Source organism: Phoenix dactylifera, chromosome 3 (genome assembly GCF_051530095.1).
Source record: "Phoenix dactylifera cultivar Ajwa chromosome 3, Ajwa_hap1_PhDact_Kaust_v1.1, whole genome shotgun sequence".
Taxonomy (NCBI): Eukaryota; Viridiplantae; Streptophyta; class Magnoliopsida; order Arecales; family Arecaceae; genus Phoenix; species Phoenix dactylifera.
Genome location: NC_143192.1, coordinates 3,017,729 through 3,040,875, shown reverse-complemented (window position 1 = coordinate 3,040,875; position 23,147 = coordinate 3,017,729). Strand labels below are relative to the sequence as shown.

Here is a 23,147-nt window from a genome sequence, read left to right as displayed (position 1 = left end):
TCCACTAATAATTATTTTACCAAATAATTTCGAAAATGCACTTTGAAGCATTAAGTTACTTACCTCTTCTCGCTTAATTCCTACTTCAGATAGGCAGATCAGGTTCACCTGTTTAAATTTAATTAATTCCTTGTTAATTTCAGAACTAAGCAAAATCCAAAAATAATACTATTGGACACGGCCCAACAGGGCCCAGAGTTGGCCCATAATGGGCATGGCCCGATAGGGCCCATATCGGACACGGCCCAATGGGCCCGCATAGACCCAGCTAAATAGGGCCCCCAAGGTTGGCTTCTAATTGGTTCATTTATACAATAAAATTAATTGCAGGGACTAATACTTAATTTACAGGGTACTATTTTATAAAGCTTGAGTGGGCTAAATAAAATATAGTTGGGGATCTTTATGTAAAAAATCTTTTCTATAGGGATCAAATACAAATTACAGAAGGTCCTAAAATAACATAATGTCAAGGGCTTATCTGTAAAATTTCATTTATTGGCCAAATGGGTTCGGATTTCGAGTTTCGGGTTTCGGATCCGGTTCGGGTTCCGGGCTCGGATCTGAATAGGGCCCAAGTTGGGTTTCGGGTTTTCTTCTTCTCTCTCTCTTTTTTTTAATAAAAAACTGGGCCCAAACTGGGCCTGCCGTGAACTGGGCTCAAGTCGGGCCCGCCGTGTACTGGGCCCAAGTCGGGCCTATAGAGGTTCAGCCCAACTGGGCCCATCCGGACTGGACTGGGCCCAAGTTGGGCCTGCAATGGATAGGGCCCAGCTTGGCCCGTGATGGGCCTCTTCCTTCCTCAAACCCCCCCCATGGACAGGGGGAGTAGGAGAGACGGAAGAGAGGGAGAGGGCCGGCGGGGTGGCCGGCCTGGGTGGCCGAAGGCCACCCCTCGGTCGATGGCTAGCCGGCTGCCATGGCGGCCGGCGACTGTCGCCGTGGCCGACGGGAAGGAGAAGCAACCAAGATCATCTCGGTTGCTTGGGTTGAAACAGAGGAGACCAAAACCCATGAAAGCAAGGAGGAGGGAGGCTTACCGACGGTGGCAGAGGTAGTGTGGGAGGAAGATCTCGGCCGCCGGTGCTCGATTCGGTGGTCAAGCGGCGGTGGCGGCGCTCGAAATCTAGAGGATGAATCTCGGAACAGGTGGTGGCCGCGAGGGAGTCCGGGCGGCGCTCGGTCGGGAAGAGGATGCCGGTCACCAAGGAGAGGAGGAGGAGCGAAGGGGGAAAGAGGAGGAGGAGGATGCGGAGGAGAGGAGGGCTTGGGGGTTTTTTTATCACCCCTCGCGGCGACTCTCCGCCGCGTGAATCGCGGCGGCCGAGAGGATTCCGCGGCCAGGATTGGCCGCGGATCGGTCGGAGGGAGGGCGCCGCGGGATCCCTGCGGCGCCCTTGCCTGGTTTGTCCCCGGAAGAACCGGAGAGGATCGCAATCGCGATCCTCTGTTCCGGCCTTCCTAGAATGGGGACGGGGCTGAAGTCGGCTGGGGCTGCCGACTTCAGCCCCATATCTCACATTTAGGGTGGCTATAACAAAAGCCAAGATGGAGATTGTTATTTTTGTCTTTTATTACAACTGTTAGATTGGGTTTTAATCTAATGGTTGTGGGATAGCCTACGTTTATTTAGGGTTCTATTCTATTTGCACCAAATCATATTGTAAGGCATCATATTGCTTCTTCATGGACTGAGAGAGAGAGATAGTTGAGAGGGGTGTACAAGGGTTCAGGAAAGAATTTTCCTCATATTTTTCTCAATTTTTGTCACAGTGAAATAGGTGCATGCTCTGTGGATGTAGGCAGGTCTTTGGCAAACCACATAAAATTCTGTGTTCTTTTGTTGTTGCTTTGATTTATTTTTCCTTCTTATTTTGCTGAAAATATTTCCTGCAAAACTAAACATTATTGCTTTTGACACTCATGTCACATGCTTGGTTGCTGTTTTTGCTGATAATTGTATTCTAAAATTGTGTAAACTTAATATTTGCTTTATGAATTATCCTAAATTCTTAAATTTCATCATACATAATCTTGACTGCCACTGTTTATCTTCCTTGCTCTAGTTTTCTAACAGATGTTTCATGGATGTCCCTGCTCTTCTATATAATGTGTCTAATATCATGAAAACACTTGTTCTAGTGTATCATTTAGTCATCTTCTCAAAAGAACAGGAACCAATAGAACTAAAAATTAGTTAGAACTTAGTTATCAATAAGGCTTGGCCATAACTTCTGCTTGATGATGATTAGTTGTGACATATCATTATATATTTTATAGAATTTGGAGGAAGGGTGTACACTCACTAATGTTCATGTTGTGTTGCAAGTAAAGTTTTTCAATGGGCATGCATATTAATTGAGATAGTTTAGATGAATAATCACTTGTATGGGCAACTTTTTCTCAATCATAGTTCATTCTAATTGTTTTACATATATCTTATAGAGGCCATACCAAGGTATGCCATCTCTGTACCGGGCCCTATAATAGTGCCACCTTGTCATTGTGTTGGCATGCTCGGTATGGGGCCAGTTCAGCATATCGAGTGTCAGTACACCCTTCTTATGGTGTATCGGTACCTAACTGGTATGGTACGGTACACCTCGGATTGCCTGGTTCGGTATATTATAGCATACATAGGTCACACTATTATAGAGAATGAGCATCTGCCACTTATTTTTGGTGCACGCATTGTACAGTTTCTCAAATAATCTCCATATATGGTTTGAACATACATGGCAGGAAGAGTTACAACCAATGGTACAGCTGCAAAATCTTACTCTTTCTTTTTCATCGGAAAGTTCTATCCAGGAAGAACTGAAAAGAGAAAGTGCTGCTGATGTAATCACTATAGTGGTCAGTATTTCCTGTGCAATGCCAATTTGATTTTTTTCCTTGAAATTATATAGTTTGCAGCCCTTTCGGAAGGTGGAGTTCTATCTAGTTAACTTATTTTTCACTTCTGAATTTGAAACAGGTAAGCTATCTTGTGATGTTTGCTTACATATCTTTCACACTGGGTGATAGTCCTCGTATGTCTTCCTTTATTGTTTCATCTAAGGTATGATCACTTTATAATTTCTTTTCTTCATTATTTCACTATAACCAATATGTGTATGTTTTCATATCTAGGATTACCCTGAATTGTTTTGCATGAAGCTTTATATTTTAGTTTGAAGCATCTTTTCTTTTTAATATGGTTGTGTTGGGTAACTTAGACATGGTGAAGATTCTAGGCCGGTTTAAACCAAGTGATGTTTGCCACCTGATTTGCAAAGGACTTTCAATAAACTTGCTTTCTTGATCTAGTTTATGTGAATAGTAGAAAGATTTTCACAATAACATGTAGAAACAATGCAGCTAGTTTAAAACATATAATTTAATATGCACCAATCATGAATTAAGAATTTTTGTAGAATATATTCTATAGTAATAAATTCAAGAATTTAGTTCATATATTGAAATGATTTTCTTATGCAATCTAATTTCAAATTATGATTATTTGCATTTCATTTGGCATAACATATTTTCAAAATTTTAAGAAAATATTTTAGATACTTACCTTTGAAATGCCAACAATTAAGTAGACTAACTTCTTCGCAAGGATCCCCCCATAACCTCATAACTCAAAATCACAAGTGTACCGAATTAGTTCCAATTTAATATTTTAGAATAATTTCTAAAATTTTCTGGCAACTTGAATTGCTAAAATAACAATTGTTATAATGTAGAAAGAACTGTTGTTATGACAGCCAGGCCACTTACCTTTTACTGGTTTCCTCCACAAGAGAGTGAGGGAATAAGAGGGAAAGAGTGAGGGAGTAAGAGAAAGAGGGAGAGAAATAGATAGAGAAAGTGTGAAAGGGGAAGGGAAATAGAGTGAGGGAGAGTGAGTGAGAGGGAAGAGAGAATGAGAGATAGGAGGTGCGATGGGGGACTCAATATGGTGGCTTTTGGGCACATGCGAGAGGGAGGGAATAAGAGGGGCAATGGAGAGGGCTGGCTGCCAAGTGCAAGTAGAAACAAAGGCATTGCCCCTGTTTTAATTAAGGACATCGCCTTACAGATGGGCATAATAGAGACTTGGGCTGTGGGTCTACATGATGTTATGATTCCTAAGAATCAGAACCCTTTCCCAATATAAAAATTAACCCAAAATGTGATGTTTTAGGGTGAGGATGACCATAATCTTAGTTTCATGGATTTTCTTTCTATTTTTTGAACTTCCAATTATGTCCTGAAACAACATTTATTTTGATAGGCCCCAGTCCCACCAATCCATGCTCAAACAGCCGTGGTTTAGATCTGGAGAGGACGAAAACTTAGAGAAAAGTGGGTTGGAATGTAATTGCTTAGTATATAAATTGAAGTTTAGACCCAACCTTTTTTTCTATATCCTTTAAATATTCCATAAGCCATGATTTTTGGAATTTCTCATGCTAACTATCAAATGTACTATCTGCAACTCCGTGCATGCTTTCCTTCTTACACTTGGTTGGCTTAATGTGGTCTGACTCTTGTGGCATGCTGTTGTTGATTATAATTGGTACTATGTGCAACACTATATTGTTTGTTGACACATGTTGGCTTCATTATATACATGAGTATTATAATCTTATCATTTGTCACATCTCTGTATGGTCTACTTGTTATAGCTGCTCCTGGACCGAGCCATATCTTGTTACTTACTATGGGCAAATCAATTATTGCATGAGCCAAACTTGCATTATTGAAGCAATATTTTCATCTTAAGCTTGAACATGGGTTAAGGTCATGTTCTCAGACTAAGCTGTTTGAAAATGCCTTTTGTCTAAAAATCTTTCCTATGGAAATGGAAATTTCCATGGTAATGTAATTTGTTGTTACAAACTTACATTCTTTTTCCTTAATAAATAGTTTCTACTTGATGTTTTGTTATTATGTCCTTTGATCTTGTGTGTATTTTTGGCAAATTGATTGCTGTATTCCAGGTATTACTTGGCCTGTCAGGAGTTGTTCTTGTTATGCTTTCTGTTCTTGGATCAGTTGGATTCTTTAGCGCCATTGGAGTTAAGTCAACACTAATTATAATGGAAGTGATTCCCTTTCTTGTTCTAGCTGTAAGTTTGTTACCTTTCTGCAAAATTTCAGTTCTATGTTTTACTCTATGAATTTAGCCAGAACGTAATTAATTTCTGTCCCATCACATCCGTATGATGGTATTATTTAGAGAAATTGAACTTCTCTTGACTATTTTGCAATAATTCTGATGCATAGTGAGTTAGCAAGCGTTGATTATTACTGTTAGTACAAGATCCGCCATACCGACCATACCGATGTACCGGTGGACACCGGTATTGGTACCGAACTGGCTAACAGAGCAGCAAAGTACGCGGACGCGAAAATAAAAAACAACCCATATGGGCCATTTAAATGGCCCATGCGGGCTGCCCCATATGGGCACGTTGCCCCGCACAGGGAATCGCGCGCGGGCGCTATTTCCTGCTGGGGAACCGGCCGTGGGCACGATTCCCTGTGCGGAAACCCGTGCGCGAGCATGAGCTGGGCACACGATTCATTGCTCGCACCCGCGTAGACGCTCTACCCCGCGCGGGCGCGGTTTCCGCTGCAAGTAACCCTGCACGGGTGCGGTTCCCAGCTCACACCCGCGCAGGGCGCTGCCCCGCATGCGGGCGCGGCGACCCGCTTGCAGGCACGCTGCCCAGCATGCGCGGGAGCGGTGACTGGTGCGAACCGGCGCACCGGTATGAACGTGGAACCGCTTCGGGGCCAGAACCATTTTTTAAGACTGTATCGGGCCAGCCAGGGGTTGTACTGATTCGGTATGGGCTGAATCGGACGGTACAGGCCGGTTTAGTAGACCTTGGTTGGCACCAAGGTTCACCATCTCACAGTACTGAGCCCCATACCGGTGCCACACTAGCACTGTATTGGTACAAGGTCTTTTTGGTGGAAAAAGTACTCAAGATATATTATGCCAGCTTTAGAAAAGACGACTACATAGGAGCACATAATTTCTATGATCTATGGATCTTTGATGAGTTTCAAAAAAGTATACAAGGTCTTTTTGGCATACCGAGTGTCTGTACGACTCCAGAACCAATACAGTATGGTAAGCTCCGTACCGTTTGGTTCGGATTAGTACGGCAAACCATGATGAGTATATATAACTCCTATACTTCTGCATATCATACCGGTGTCATGCTAGCACTATGTCGGTATGGTATGGTACGAAATTTTTTCAACGTACCGAGTATCAGTATGCCTCTTGTGCCATGTACCAGTACTGAACCGATACAGTACGGTATGACCCGTACCGTCCGATTCGGGCCGATATGGCGAACCATGGAGAGTTCACTAAATCACTTTGGTAAGAAAAATTCTTGAAATTAAAATCCACTATCATGGAAGAAACGAAGAAACAATCAAAAGCACACTTTATATCAAATTTTGATGTTTCATATGGTTTTACATCATCTTATAAATTTTCATTTATATTCTCGAGGCCACTAAATCCTCATTGTGAATGCAAGCGAGGCCACCCTCCTATCCTCACTGGTAATTTGGACAAGCACACTCATATCCTCAGGTTCCACTTATACCACATGGCTGTGTTCCTTATCAATCTTGCATGAGGTCACTCCTACTGGGTCCACATATATCCTCATTGCTAATCCAAGTGAGGCCACAGATCCAACAAAGCCAGAGGTTTCTCAGTGATAAATCGAGGGTGTCTACCTATATGTCATTTGGCTTGGGGTCCACTCATGTTCTTCAATTGGGTCACTTGCCTTGTATTTGAAAGTGCTCACAAATATCAGACGAAGCATTTTTCAGGGAGCTTCAAAAAGAAATGCATGTAAAAAGAGGTTCTAGTGAGAAGAGTCTGAAGCCAAACATGATTTCAAAATGTCAATTAGAGGACTAATGCAATTTCATGGTTTCGCTTAGAAACTAAAACATGATTTCATGGTAGCATAGGACCAAAGGCCGAGTAAAATTCATAAAAATATGAAACAGCTTTAGAAACAAATCAATAATAAAGTCCAAAATTTAATATAAACCTCACATTCAAAAAGCCACTAGTGGTTTTAGGATACACTTGGTGCTGCTTCAGTTTATGAAAATGTACTTTATAGCAAGCACCTCTATAGAAGCCCTTTTGTACAGTGAATTTATCACTACAAAATGTGTTCTGTAAACTCAAATGACAAAATCACATTTTCTAAAATAAGTGCTTCTGAAAGAAAACATGTGTTTGGTAATACCAAATTGAAAGTATATGTTTGCTAACATTGTTCATCAAATGAGCCAGATCTTTATGAATTTTATGCAGCAAACATAGATCTTTATGAATTCTTAGGCCAGTCCTCTGAAATCCATCCTTAACATTCTTCCAGCCTTCCTTGTTTAGGTGTGTCCCAGGTCTCTTTTCAGCTATTACTTCTACACACAAATAACAAATAATTTATGTAATGTTGGTGTCCTATAGGCTTCTGTTCTAGGAGCTGAAATGCGAACTTGCCATTTTTGGTTTGCCATATGGTCCTAAATAATGTTATTCAAAATTAAATTGATGCACATAGAACAATTTTATGTATTAAAAGTAAATAAACAGAATGTGATTCTAGCTTTTTATGAAATGTTACATATGAGTTATATTCATATTAAAATATAATATGTTAACTTCAAGCAACCAGATGGAAAAAACAGAAGATTGATTAAATAATTTATGATTGCTGAAATATTGGAATGCGGAATCTAAGAAATTGACCCTCACATTATAGATTACATATTGCATGAAAAACATGTCAATATAAATTTCTTTATTTTCATGCAAATTGCCAGAACAAAATGATGTAATTTGGGCAATTTATGCGGCAGTTTACATAGAGATATGTATAGGAGAAAAGCATACATACTGTAAGGTAGAATAACTTCCTTGAACTAGCACCAGCACTCGAAAACCGTCATTGGTTCCCCTAAATATTGGCAAATGCACAAAAGAAGTAGTTGAGCATCTGAAGGTGAGATATTCAAGGAACAAACCCTCTAAAGCAAATGTGAACGGATTTGATTTCCACCAATTCCTGCATTTGAAGCCCTACTCTTCTTCCCTCGAATTTTAGTGGGCAGAACAAACTAAGAAATAAAACTCGACCAATAAGTAGTTACAGTGGATGGTGGGTGATATAATGGACCATAGTAAAATCACCACTATTGAGACGATCGAGAGTAGTTCCAGGTGAGACAGTAGAAGAAACTAAGAAATGTGAAACCGTCCAGAATTGCCTAGTTCGGAGCGTACCAAGCCGTGCCAGCGGCAGATCGGGATGGTTTTGCCATTCAAAATGAGAAGTCGGCAGGAGGGGGGAGGGAGAAGGAAAGAGAGAAAAAGAGAGAGTGGGGGAGGAAGGGAGAGGGAGAGGGGGGAGGGCCGTCGGAGGGTTGGAGTAGGGGCTCCGCCCTTCGGACCCCTATTTCGTTCGAAACAGGGGTTCGTCTAGGCTCTTTTTTTACTTTGAAAATTTTAAGTGAAGTCGGCAAGTGGTTTGCTGACTTTGCATAAAATTTGGGCTCCTTTTTTTTATTTTGTTCTAAACAAAGATCCATCAGATTACATTTTACCAAAGCTATCTCTGACATTTACGTGTTACATGGAAATCCAAGATCATTGACTACGGGTTACCAAAACTATCCCTAACATTCACATGTTACACAAAAATCTAAGATCATTTGGATTGTCATCTTCTAGTAAATGATGAGACTTGGAAACTTGATATCATGGTCTGCCGTACTGGTCGGTACGGGCCGGTACGGGCTGGTACATACCGATACCGGATCCTACTAGTATGATACAGCTACATATTTCGGTACCGAACCGTACCGGCCCGTACCGACCAGTCCGTATCGGCTCCAATTTTTTTTTGGCTTTTAGCCCCATCGGTACCGTATCGGTTCGGCTCGGTTTGGTTCGGTACCGTACCGGTACTGATGCCCACTGGTACGTCGATACAGTCGGTACCGCGTACCTTGCTTGATATTCTAATTAGATGAACTCGACCAAAATTTTTTTATGAACCGGTGTGGATTTGAGTGGTCCAAACTTGGTAAAGTGTACGACATTCCTATTCACTTAGATTTGCCATAAAATTTGCTGACTTCGCATAAAATTTGGGCTCCTTTTTTATTTTATTCCAAGGAATTTAAGATCATTGACTACATATTACCAAAACTATCTCTGACATTTACGTGTTATATGGAAATCTAAGATCATTGACTACAGGTTACCAAAACTATCCCTAACATTCACATGTTACACAAAAATCTAAGATCATTTGGATTGTCATCTTCTAGTAAATGATGAGACTTGGAAACTTGATATTCTAATTAGATGAACTTGACCAAAATTTTTTGATGAACCGGTGTGGATTTGAGTGGTCCAAACTTGGTAAAGTGTACGACATTCCTATTCATTAAGATTTGCCAGATGATAAGTTCAGAAGGCTTATCTGCGGTAATCCAAATAGAGTTCAAATAAAGGTAAATTACTTCAATAGAAAACTAGAAAGATCTGAAATCCTCTCTTGCATGCTTTAGGGGCTTACTTTTCCTCTCAAACTCACCAAATGAAAATAAATTCCTTTTTACTCTCTGAATTTATTTTGGTTGCCAAATTGCTGAAAATTAACTATCCTCTAACTATTTTTCCGTTTTTCTCCTCTAACTAGACACAGCTAACTAAACCATACATTGGTAAGTGCCAGATCCCTTCACTTATAAATGACAATACAGTACTTTAGACGGGTTGACAACCACGAAACTAGCATCGTCCAGTTATCCTAGTCCAATATGATATCACGATATGATACTATGAAATATGATATCCTACCCTGGTTCTCTACCTCCCTTCTTCCCTCTCCCTCCCCCCTCTCTCTCTTTTCCTCTCTCCTGTTCCCTCTCTCCCTCTCCCCCTCCCTCCCCTCTCTACTATGTCGGTATGGGCCTGGCACAGAACGGCATGGGGTCGTACCGAATCGTGCCATCAACCGATCGTATTGGGCTCTAGCACCGGAACAACAAACTTTGGAAGAAACCAAATTCTTTTTCACCGCAATGGGTTTGATCACCTCCAATTTTCATATTTAGTACTCAACGTGTACCATATGAACGTAAAGGTATTGTTCACCGGCTCCTTTGAATGGTTTGTGGTATTTTATGTATTTGATGTGGTTGATACTTGATAGAAAACACTTTTTTGATTTCAAGAAAAGGAGGGGCTAGCCAACCAAAAACTCTTCATTGAGATAATGAATGATAAGAAGTGATTATAAAAAGAGTTGAGTGGTATGATGCCGAAGTAAGGAAACAAATAGAACCAATTCCCTAAAACCAGTAATGGGAACCATATTGGTATGTTATTAGTTCAATATGGTATGGTTGGTATGGCACGATATATACTCCATATAAGGATAGGCTGTCAACACTTTTTTTCTCACTCCTATTGATGATACTACTTAAAATCTACCAGTACAAGGTGGTTCCACTCGGTTCGGTTCAGTATGGACTGGTTCGGCTCATATACCAAATTGTTCCTATATACTATATTGGTACCTTACTGGTATGGTAAGGTACGGTCAGTTCAAAGTGGAATAGGTCAGTAGCAGACATTGCATAAGGCAAAAGATAAGGATTGGAGTTAAGATAGAATACAAAATACAACTCATTAGTTAAAGCACCTTTGACCATGTTATGCATGTGTCTCTTAGTCTCGTTGACCAATTTTCCCTATGCTGAAAACATTATGTAGCTTCTCTTATCATGGATTTTGGTTCTTGCTCCTTCCTTAGAAACATTCTTCGGTTATGTTCTTTCCATAATGCTCAAGCAATGGCCAAAAACAACTACATCCACACATCTTGTAACCTACTAGCTATTGTTTCTCTTCTAGTGTGACCACAAAACTTTAATAGTGTGAGGTAGCATTGGTAGCTTGAAGAGGACAGGATGGCTTCCAAACTTCCATATATCAAGGACAGGATGGCTTGTAGAATGTTTCAACTTTCATATAACTACAAAAATTCTTATATGACTCCTAAATGGGTCTTCTTTCTCGAGATTTGTTATTAGTTCTCTCTCTGTGTCTCGGTAAAGGTGTGCATTCTTGTTTGTTATACGAGCACCATGCCAAGTGCATGGCTTGACTTCTTTTGACTTGCCAATGTAGAAGGTGTGAAGGATCTTGACATCCGTTGGGGAGGCAAGGAAGGGTGTCAGCAGAACCTTTGCTTATATTCTTTCTATTTTTCCTATGTCATCTTTGTTTAAGTTCTCCAATCTATAATGGTCTCTTTTTATTTAGAAGGTAGCAAAAACTAACCCAAAAACTTAAATAGCATAACAAATCAATAACTTTCTGAACAAAAAAGTATTGGTACTAGGTTAAACAATCTAAAAAAAAAACAGTGGCATATATATATATATATATATATATATATATATATATATATATATATATATATATATATATATATATATATATATATCAATCTTCTTGGAGGACAGAACTAAATGAAATGGAGAATGTGTTGTTAGAATCAACACATGCAAAAGAAAAAACACAATGGGAATCTCCCCAAAAATAAAAAAGAAAAAAGAAATAGGAACATACCATCATCTTTTGCAAGATCATGCTGGAAGAAATTCGTAAAGGAAAATAAGCAAGAGATAGATCGATAAGAGATGATCACGTTCTTTCTAATCTTCAAGAGGGGAAGAGGTAGAAGGATTTTGTAGAAGAGACTTGGTTTTCATGAAAGTATGAGAAAGCTGCCGGTGGAAGGGTTAGAGAAGATAAGACATAGGGATGGAGGAGAGGCAGGAGTCATGTATCGAGATGGGAAGAATATTAAATAGAGACTGCATGAGGGCATATGGGAGAATGGAGTCACGCCATAGGTTTTGTGCATCTTGAAGTGCAGCTATTTTTTAAAGCTACAATTCATACTTCTTCTTCTTAAAAAAAGTCTAGTCTCAAGTTTGTTATCAAACAACAATCTTTTTGGAAAACAACTTCTTTACTTTAAGAGTTTAGAGAAAGTGTTTTCGTGAAGCAACCCCAAACTCACCCTTAGACTATCAAAAGAATATTTGATCTAAAATGGATTTATCTCAAAAGTTAGATGCAAAGCATACTTAAGACTCTATGATCTTTTACTTGCCCTCCTTGCCTCTATGTATAGGCTAACAGGTGGGTGGATCAGCAAAAGGTGGAGCCAACTTCACTTGGTCACAAGTGGGGCCCACAAGGTCAAGCATGCAATTTAGTCAGTTGGGAAAGAGTTCCAATAAGTAGGTTACTTAGTCAGTTCTCAAATATTAAGGTTTCATAAATCCAATTGTACCTAAACATTACTCAAATTCAAAAATCGATTAAAAATGTCTTATGAATTAGTCTCCAAAGCATGTCAGCTAAAATGATATTTAATGATACTTTGCACTTCCACATATATACATATTTTTCTAGTGATACGTTGGGTTGTCACATCATATGTCACATCATATTTTTGTATGATGGATTTTTACATACAAATACATCAACTTAGAAGCCAATTGTAAAGTCTGAAATTTTGAAAGAAACTCGAAAATTGAAAATAATGTTGAGGTTTAGAACTTCGAGAAATCATATGAACTTGAAATTGACTAAGAGGTTAAATAGACCTTAAAGTAACAGATTTTAAAAATTGAAAATGATTATTCAAAAGAAAACATAAGATTCCTGTCAAGACTTTCCTTCTTCTCTTCTCTTTCTCACTCTATTTTCTCTCTCTGAAAAGGCCAAACTCTTTCACATGTCCTTGATTGACCTTCCTTAGCATCTATCTATAGGCTACAAAGGTCCATCCATTGAAGTCATTTCCCTAGTACATTGGTTCGGTAGTTTATGTTTGAGTATGCATACTACCCACTTAGCAGAAAGCTTACTCAATTACATAGGCTTTATTATTCATATCGATATCATTTAAGAAAATTTACTTGACATTACTTGTTATACATGTTAATAAGATACTATTCCCATTTGGGTTCAATAAAAGTAATCAAATTTAAAACTCCATAGAAATAAAAAGTTGACATTGCAGCTTTACTCCAAATTCTAGATTTAGGAGTTGGATCACATCAGAAACTATAAAATTCTAAGATATTTCTCAATTAAGAACAAGATAGCTTCTCTTTTATTTCATGTGCAAGCATGTCCACTTTACATTGCTTTCTTGTACCATTTATCTTAGCAACCTAGAATCACTTAATGTTTTTGTCATATGTCATGTATATCAGGTCGGAGTTGATAATATGTGTATACTTGTGCATGCTGTGAAACGCCAACCACTAGAGTTGCCATTAGAAGGGAGGATATGTAATGCACTTGTGGAAGTTGGACCATCAATTACTCTTGCTAGTTTATCTGAAATTCTAGCCTTCGCCGTTGGTAGTTTTATCCCGATGCCGGCTTGTCGTGTTTTCTCCATGTTTGCTGGTTAGATCACTTTAAATCCTCAATCTTGCATTCACTGTGATTTACTTTGATGCTAGGGTTTAATTACCCTGATCTGCTCTTGTGCAGCATTAGCTATTCTCTTGGATTTCCTTTTGCAAGTTACAGCATTTGTTGCTTTGATAATCTTTGATTTTTTGAGGGCTGAAGATGAAAGGGTTGATTGTGTTCCATGTATTAAACTTTCATCTAGCATTGACTCTGATCAAGGTATGTTGCTAGCCCTCTTCCATTTGTGTATTAATTGGTATTCTTTGATTGTATTACTTGCTATAGCTCATGAAGGCCTTTTCCTAATAGTTTTGGTTATTAACACTTATCTTCAATAAGTTTATGGTTTATGATAATGTAGGTAGTAACCAGCAAGAGCTTGGATTTTTAGCACGCTATATGAAAGTAAGGTCTAACACTTTCCTTTTAAATTTGGCAAATTAGATATTTTCTTGCTTGTGTTATTGCTCAAGTTGTGTCTCTATTAATCAAGAGTTTTACATTTCTTCTTTAAGATTTGTCATTATCTCAAGTGACTAATAGTTTCTCCATTAAGAAAATAGGTTGTTTGTTTTTTATTCCACTTATCTAGCAACTTGTATTTATCGTGAACAATTATTATCTATTAACATCAACTAGCTTTTTATGTTTTGGTTGGCTATTATTTGAGTAAAACGTGGTCAAATGAGTGTATCTGCTTATGTTTTGGTTAAGTAATAGTCTTCCATTTGAGAACTTGTGTGAGCATGTGCTTGGTCCCATATCATGTGTGCACATGGGAGGTTTTGGGTACTTTAGGTGGGCCAAGGGACCTGAGTTATAACCTTCTGGCTAGTATGTTTGGTTGAGGCCGGTTTTTGTTACCTTCCAGGTTTGTCCAAACAAGCTTAAAATTGAAGTGATGGTTAATCTAAATGTCTTTCATGATAAGTGTTATGTTGTTGCTATTTTTGTTTTTGAACTCATTGACCAGGACTAAACCACTGAGGTACTGAATCCCTTCGATTTGATGGTGAGTTAATAATAAGTCAAACAAGCCAGATCCTAATCCTAATCATAGAATCCCTTCGATCTCCCATATTTCCTCCCTAGCAAATTGTAATTTAGATGTCTTTCTTAGGGCATATTCAATTGTTCTCTCCCTCTTTTACCCATCTTGGAGTGCTGGATCTTGCACCACCTAGTAAAAGAAGAGAAATAGGCCCATATTCTTTATGGCTCCATCTCTTTGAGACTAGCTTCCCTTTGCTCCGACTCATCAGATGCGGCAACTTAGTCTTCACCCATTTGAGATTTAGCCTCCCCTTCCTCTATCTACTTGAGAATCTTCCTCGTATGCAACCATTTACATGGTTTCCAATGGTCCTACCCCCATCCCTACGAGATTTAGACAACCTTGCCTCTAGTCCCTCGGATTGAACCTTTTACACCTTCTACTAATATGGGATTGTGCGGTCCCACATTCCTATAAGATATAGCTATTTGTCTTTGTCCGCTCATGATTTGACTCTTACACCTTTGTTTGCACAAGATACAGTTTTCCTATACCCACAATTCCTACCAGCCCCATTATGTGATCCAAGGTTTGCCGTACCAGAACCGGTAGGCGTACCAGTCGCCTGTCGGACTGGTACGGTACCGGTTCAGACCGGTTTGAACCAATACCGAACCGGCGAATAGAGGGGCGTGGAAGGGGAGAAAACACGTCCGCGAGAGCCTGCGCCCATGTTAGATGCTACAAAGTGGCTTAAATGCCACTTTGTAGCATTAAAGGCCCGCGCGGGGACCCCGTGCGGGCGCGCGCTGCCCCGTGTGGGGAATCGCACAAGGGCAAAACCGCGTTCGGAACCGCGCGTGGGCGCGGTTCCTAGCGCAGGGAACCGCGCGGGGGCACGCTGCCTCGCGCGGGCGTGGTTCCCCGTGTGTGGGCGGGCTACCCCGCGTGGGGAACCACGTGCAGGTGTGTTGCCCCGCATGGGGAACTGCGCACGAGAATGCAGAAAAGTTTTTGGTTTTGCCCTTTTTTGACAATTGAGTTGGATGTGTCATACTCGGTTTAGTCCAATGATTTGACTCTTACTAAATTGTATCGAGGAGGAACCAACATGGTTCTGGCCATCGGTTCGAAAAATCCGGTGAGGGAGAGAGAGGACAGAGAGGAAAAGAGAGAGAGATGGAGCACGAGTGAGAGAAAGGGAGGGAGAGAGGAAGAGGGAGGGAGAGCAAGACAGGGTGAGAGAGGTCTCGAAATCCCTCATCTAATACTTTGTCTGCCATCCACAGGGGGTTACCCCTATTTCAAACAAAACAAGGACCCTTAATTATTTTTTCTAAGAATTCACGGGTGAAGTCAGCAATCTATTTGCAAAACGAACCTTGCAAATCTTTAGTAGGTGAAACAAGTCACAACATGGACAGTCATAACTCATAACACAGACCTATGTTCTGAAAGACTGAAACCTATTTAACCTACTCTATTCAAGCTATACAACCCACCATCTATCAACTTTGGCAAGTCGCCTTGGATAAAAATGTATTCAATCTGATGACCTACATGGTTCAATCATTCGAAGTTCGAACCATTTGACTAAACCAAGGTTAATTGTACCAATACCGAAACCCATACTAGTTGCTTGGCAGTACGGTATGGTACACCCTTGTGTTGTGTCGTTCTGTTCTGTACTAGCAAAGGAAGCGCTGGAGAGGGAGGGGGAGAGGGACATACTGGTCCTTATCATTACAATCCGGTCTTCATAGATTGACATAGATATGGACTGGCTTGATTTTATTTTTTTCATCATGAGCATTCTCACATGGCTAGGGATGTGGCACTACAGGATATGATACCATTTGTTGGTCCCTCTCTCCTGCTTTCTCTCTTTCCTTCTCCTTCTCTCCCTCTGACAATGGGTTTCATTTCTATTGCCGGAACCATCTTGGTCCGTCGCCAGGACAGCTCAGTACGACCGAAACTATCCGGTTCGGAACAGTTCTGGCAACAGAAACGAAAACATTGCTGGAACCATTCCGGTCCGCCGCTAGGATGGCTTGGTACGATCGAAACTGCCTAGTTCGGGATGGTTCCGTCGACCCTGGGTATGGGTATCTTTGCCTACAAATCCATTAGCTAATATGAGGACCAGCATATATACTGATGAATTGGCTGCATTGTGAAGAAGCTAAATGATCACAAGCAGCTAAGTTGCTATGACATTCATGATATAAAGCAATGTTTGCCGAACCGGTACCAGGATCCATACCAGTCGGCAGGCGGGTTGGTACGGTATTGGTTCGGTATATAACCGGCATGCCCATGTTTTATTTTTGAGTTTTTCAAGTTTAATTAATTGGTAATCAATCTTTTTCAATAATATTAAGTCTAATTTGATATTTTTTTGATCTTCTTTGATGTTTCTATGATCTCGGTTTAACCTAAATGATGCATCTTGTTGTTTTAAAGTGATACAAAACATAAAATGATTATTAAAGGGGGAATGGGGGATAAACCTAGACCGAACTGCTGCAAACTGGGCTGTTCACATTGGTTTCACTCTGAATGGCTCGGTTCCGAGTGGTTTGCACCAATTCGGAGCATTTTTCAATTTATGGGAGAGTTCGGTTCAGCATGCCCCAGGCCTGGCGGTTCAGGATGGTATAGCAAACCATGGTAAAAATAAATTTTATTTTCCTAGAAACAAATTTTGCTGAAGTTATCTTAAGTAGAATTCTTTTTCAAATGGGAAATTCATTATCGAAAAGTAATCTTTTAAATTTCTCTACCATTATTTGAATTATGGAATTAATATCAATGATAAAAAAATTGATTGCTAGCTAAAATATATAAAACTAAAAAGAAAATAGTTCTAGAGATATTAATAACTATGTACTATACTAAAGAAGTCCTTACTATGGAGTATGGACTATAGACATGCTTATCCTAGATGATGTCACTTGCTTTCGATTTCTCTAGTTACCTACAGAGATGCCAAAGTACACCTAATAGCACTACATGATGGAACAATGATCTCTAGTTTATAAATATATTTATATGTACCAGGATCTGCTGAACAGGTCGAAACCGACCGGTTCAGCTTGTACCATACAGGTATCAACCAGCATCGGTACAATACAGCCATAGAATTCGGTTCCAACTCTTTTGGAGTCGAAACCAAACGGCTCCTTGCCCATACTGGTGCGAACCGGTGCGGTTCGAACTGGTACAAGCCAAATACCAGCACTGAGGAAGAAGAAAAGGAAGAAAAGGAAGAAGAGAAGAAACCTACCTGTCGCAGCGAGCCTCGGGCCGACGAGGATCATCCATCCTGCTCGCGGTTCCGGCCCCTTCTTTGCTCGCGGGAGAAGGGGGAAAGAGAGGAGAAGAGAGGAGGAGAGAGGAGAAGAAAGGAGAGGAAGAGAGTTCGGGAAGGAGGAAAAAGAAGGGAAGGGACAAGAAAAGAAAAGAAAAGAACAGGGCGTCCACGCGGGCGCAAACAGGGAATCGCTCGTGCCCACGTGCGGTTCCCCGCGCGGGGCAGCGAGCCCATGCAGCACCGCGTGCGAGCACGAGCCCACACAGCCTCGCGTGGGCATTTAATGCCACTATGGCTAAAATGCGGACGCACGCGCGTCCATGTGAGCGCGTCACGGATTTCTTTTTTTTTGCGGTAGGCTGGTTCGGACCAGTTGAAACCGGTACTGGTCCCATACCGGTTCCAACCAGTACCAAACCGATACCGATCCCCACCGGTACATCGGTTCAGTCGGTTCCACGTACCTTGGTATGTCTGTATGTCTTTATGTGTATATGTGTGTACGTGTTATTATATTCAAGACTCATCTGGAGCCCTCATCGTAATAGATATTAAATAAGTTTCCTTCAATAAGAAAACCCAGCAGCAGAACTCACTCATTGTAATTGTAACAACCCAGGATCTCACCCAAAATGGCTAGCCGGAAGGTATTATTTGGGTTCCTTGATCCTGTATAAGTACCCAAGATCTACCCAGCGAATGAACGATGTGGGACTAAACACACGCCTGCACGGATCCTCACATACTCCCCTCGTTCAAGCCCTGGCATCCTCGTCAGGCTAAGGGTTCATATCTATTCAAATCTAATCACAAACATCACGATTGGCTCGCGGTCAGTCCCAATGGATCCGTGCTGCAGTGTTCCCTAGTCCACATAGGTTATGGGCCTGGTCCGCTCTGATACCATTTGTAACAACCCAGGATCTCACCCAAAATGGCTAGCCGGAAGGTATTATTTGGGTTCCTTGATCCTGTATAAGTACCCAAGATCTACCCAGCAAATAACCGATGTGGGACTAAACTCACGCCCGCACGGGTCCTCATAGTAATAGATATTAAATAGTTTCCTTGTGCATTAAGGAAACCCAGCTACAGAACAACCTCATTATAATAGATGTTTAATAAGTTTCTCGTACACTAAGGAAACCCAGCCACAGAACAAGCGCTTCCAACTTATATACTTTCATTGAATTATATTTAGAGTTTTCATATGCTAAAGATTATACCCATTCGTTGGACATTCACTAGCTGTTGCGGTTTAAATCCTCAGCCCATATGCCTGTATGATTCATGCATGTGTATTTGATGTTAGATCCAAACATTGTCGATAATTCTCATGTGTATTGGTATCATTTGGGCCCTTCCTAATAGAATCCATTTCCGTTTTGTGGAGGACTAGTGGGACACAGCTCTGTGGCACCTTTCATGGCATACTTTTAGAGTGTGGGGGGGGGGGGGGGGACTTTGGGTGTGTATGTGACCTACACCTTCCTCCTTTTCTCGCTCTTTCTCTGTCTCTATGTTTATCTTATATATTCCTGCATTTTCTCATATTTCTGACATTGGATGGTTGTATGTCTTTTTCTATATGCATGCTTTCTATTGTGACAACCATATGCTGCATTTCTGTGTACTGTGTGTGTCTGTGCATGTTTATTTTGTATCATTTTAATTATCATATATCTTGAACATCATAAATTCATTCGTTTGATATATTTTCTGTGCTTTATGAGAGCGCACATCTTGCTTTGCACCTTGTCCATAGCTTCAAGAGACCTTAGTGATTCAGTGCACCTTGGGATAAACTTTACAATGAGGACTGAAATATACGCTTATTTTAGTTTGTCATATAAAACTGAATTTAAATGCATGGGAAAAGGCATGGTTTCAAAACCTGATATACGCTGTCTCCATCCTGACCATCTAGATGGGAAACGCTGAGTTGTGATGTCTTTGGACAGATTTGGGAACCTAGCACTTGAAAACCTGAATCAGCTCGGTTGGTATTTGTAATAGTATGTCTAAAGTCTAAAGACTCTAAACCATTATGAGCCAGGTTGATGATTGAGCCCCTTGTTAGAAGTATGCCCTAGAAGTCAATTTGGCAGACGCATTGTAATTGTTCTAGGACATAAAATTTGTACTTGACCTTTTTATTGATTAATAAAATTAGACATTTTGTTCATTCATATTATTATATGTGTCCATGAATCGTCCTAGAAATTAATAAGATGATAACACATATTCTCAAGAGTTGAGAATTTAAGACATGCGTCATTAGGTAATTAGTTCCTGAATTGCTCCTAATCGATGGATCATCACGAAGGACGATCCGATGAGATTAGTGCACAGATCACTTTTCTTGATGGACGAGTCTTAAGTCCACAATGTGGGGATACTGGAGTGATTGTGCAAGTGCTTGTTAGAGAATAAGAAAACTGAGCGTGATCAAAACAAGAAGTCATTTGGATATCTATTCATTCGTCAGTGACTTACTTGATGCTACAATTGTATGACTAGTACTTAGATCTGTGATGCCTCAACTAATCACAGTAATGTTGCTGTAATTTGACAAGCATATAAACATGGACCCTAAGGGTCCTTGCGGTGCAAATTGGCTGCAGTAGGCTCACTGTCGAATTAGGGTTGCATCTAGATGGGATCTATTGACGTTGATAAATTAGGAGTGATCCTATCTGATTTATGAGACTAAGTTTGAAAGACCTTGGCTAGGGCAGTTTTGGAAAAAGAGTTTTCCAATCTCGAACTTGAGTCAAATAAATTTGATATATAACAGACGATGGGGTTTGACGAGTTATCCATAACCTCCATCTTATCGGGATCCACGATAGAGGTAATGTATCATACGCTAACTACATCTAGAGATTCATCCATTCCGTTCTGCTGGGTTGCCCCTATATGCTGCTAGATGTCACTAGTGGATTGTGGGATTCAAAGGCATTCACTTGATGATCAGTGAACTCTAAAGAGAAGAGTTGAAAGTTGAAATTGTTTCAACCTATTGAAAGAAGTTTCAATGATATTGTAATGGAGATCACAATATATCTCACTACTAGACAGAATAGAACCTATGGGGTCATACATATTAGAGGTTTTGATTATTCCAATGGTTGGATTGCAATTTAGAATCGCAATAGATCTTGATTGTCAATTTGATTGATAATTGGTTTAACCCACTAAGAGAGTTAAAGAAGAAGGATTTTCAATTAGATTACAATTTTGATTGATTCAATTGGGCATAATTAATTAGAACTCCTTATTAGATAAGGAACTTAATTCATAAAGTCCAATTTGGATCCTAATTGGATTAGGATTCACATGAATCAAATTGGAGGACACATTGGGTCCTAATTGCATTAGGATTAAATCAAACAAGGGGGATCACATGTTTTCTAATTAGATTAGGAAATCATAGCATGGAAGGAAGGGTTCCTTCATGCATGTGAAAGGGGAAATAAGGGAGAGGCATGCGCCCCTCCTCTTTCATCCGCACCAAAGAAAGGAGGGGCGTTCGCCCCTTCTTTCCTTGTTTGATTCCACACACCACAAGGTGCCCCTCCTCTTTCTCCTTTTTCTCCTCTTAGCTTGCCACACGGAGCAAGGAGAGCCCTTGATTCTCTCCAATCCCTTTTAAATAAAGGATGTGGAAGAATTAAGTAAGGGGTGTGCAAGAATTAAGTAAGGGGTGTGGTAGAATTTGGAGGGATGAATCAAGAAGTGATTTCTCATTGAAATTATTTTTTGTTTAGATAGGCATGAGATGCCTATAAAAGGAGGGGTGGCATGAGGGCTTAGAAGCATTGGAAGTGCCTTGATTCAGCCGCCCACCCTCTTCCTCCTCCTCTTCCATGCATGTGCAAAGAAAAGAAGAAAAAGAGGCACAGGCTCTTCTTCCTCTTCGTCCTTCTTCTTCCTCCTCGTCCTTCTTCTTCCTCCTTCCTCTCAAAGCAATCAAGGAGTTGATTGAAAGAGAGAGAAAATTAGCCATCAAGAGAAGATCTCTGCAAGGGAGCTAGCACCCCGGTGAGATCAAGGTTCTTGAAGCGATCTACCTCGTGTGGATACCTGTGGAGGCCGGACGCTTGTGCGGCTTCAAGCGAACCAAATACAACGATCATCAGATAGTGGTGAAGATCTATCTGCTCAAAGGTAAAGATAGAATCTTTACAATTCCTAATAGTAGATCTGAAATTAATCAAGTTAGTAATTTTAATTTTTCCTTAAGATTTCATAATTTTCTGAGTTAGAGAACTCAGAATTTTTTTTGAAATCTACGTTTCCTAGGATGTTCATGAGATGAATGACCCCATGCGTGTCTTTCCGCTGCAATCGTTGCAACACGTGCGGGGGTAACCCGACACCCCTTTTTTTCCCTATTTGCTTCACATGCATGGAGCGGAAATAGAGAAGGTAGAGGAAGAAGAGGAGAGATCTCAAATCCAGACCCTATTGTTTAGATCTAGCTTGCTTGAAGCCTTATTAAATTAAAACTTGGTAAACCACTCTCCCCCCTTATTTTTATCTTTTTAACATTTTCTTCCAAAATCAAAACAGCAAGGGGAACAATGAAATCAGTCTATTTGGCTTCTCACAAAAAGGGAGAAAGACATGACATTTTTCTTCCATGAGTCTTAAACTTTAATATGTTATAGGTGGGTATTAACGTATCCTACCATCATTTTTGTTGTTTTTAGCTGCATATTTTATTTTTTTATGTAATAATGCTATTTTTAGAATGACATAATTTTTACAATAAAAAATAATTTTAGGAAAAAGACATTAAATTATTGAAGACCTATACAAACCCTAAAAAGATTCTAAACAACTATTAAAACAATAAACGAGAAAATATCAGAAAAAATGTGCATTTTAGTGAATTACTGGGATTCCAGTCTATCATCCTAGTACTATATGGACCTGATCCCTAATTGACACTAGGTCTGGAACCTGGATTGGAACCTTGGGAAATCAAGATTCTCATTTTATTTTTGTTTATGCTCTACACTTGTGAATAATGAATCACGTTGAAGTGAAGAACAACACTATTACTTGATGAAAGTGTTTGTTTGGTACTATACAGGGTATGTTGTACCGTACTGTACCGAACGATAATGGGCGTACCGTACCGTACTGTACTGGTATTGGTGGCGTACCGACACTCGGTATGCCAGGCATACCGCATACCGTACCGTACTGACACTATGATAGTGTGGCACTGATATGGGGTCCAGTATCGGTACGGCGAATCTTGGTAGATGTTACTATATTGGTAG

General features: G+C 40.2%; 1 protein-coding gene across 50 annotated transcripts in view; it reads left to right on the top strand.

Moving 5' to 3' along the window:
* Positions 1 to 23,147, top strand: part of LOC103723575 (uncharacterized) — a 112,224-nt gene that overhangs the window by 47,400 nt on the left and 41,677 nt on the right. For 38 of the 50 annotated variants that reach the window (XR_015976033.2, XR_015976032.2, XR_015976031.2 and 35 more), the window contains 6 exons: positions 2,743 to 2,856; positions 2,978 to 3,061; positions 4,971 to 5,099; positions 13,336 to 13,534; positions 13,622 to 13,762; positions 13,905 to 13,948. Coding sequence is in view for 44 of the 50 variants with exons in the window: in XM_088717468.2 (XP_088573594.2) it covers positions 2,743 to 2,856; positions 2,978 to 3,061; positions 4,971 to 5,099; positions 13,336 to 13,534; positions 13,622 to 13,762; positions 13,905 to 13,948 (711 nt within the window). In the remaining 6 variants the exon portion in view is untranslated. The remainder of the gene's footprint in view (positions 1 to 2,742; positions 2,857 to 2,977; positions 3,062 to 4,970; positions 5,100 to 13,335; positions 13,535 to 13,621; positions 13,763 to 13,904; positions 13,949 to 23,147) is intronic. The other 12 variants (XR_015976034.2, XM_088717460.2, XM_088717474.2 and 9 more) reach the window with 2 other exon arrangements.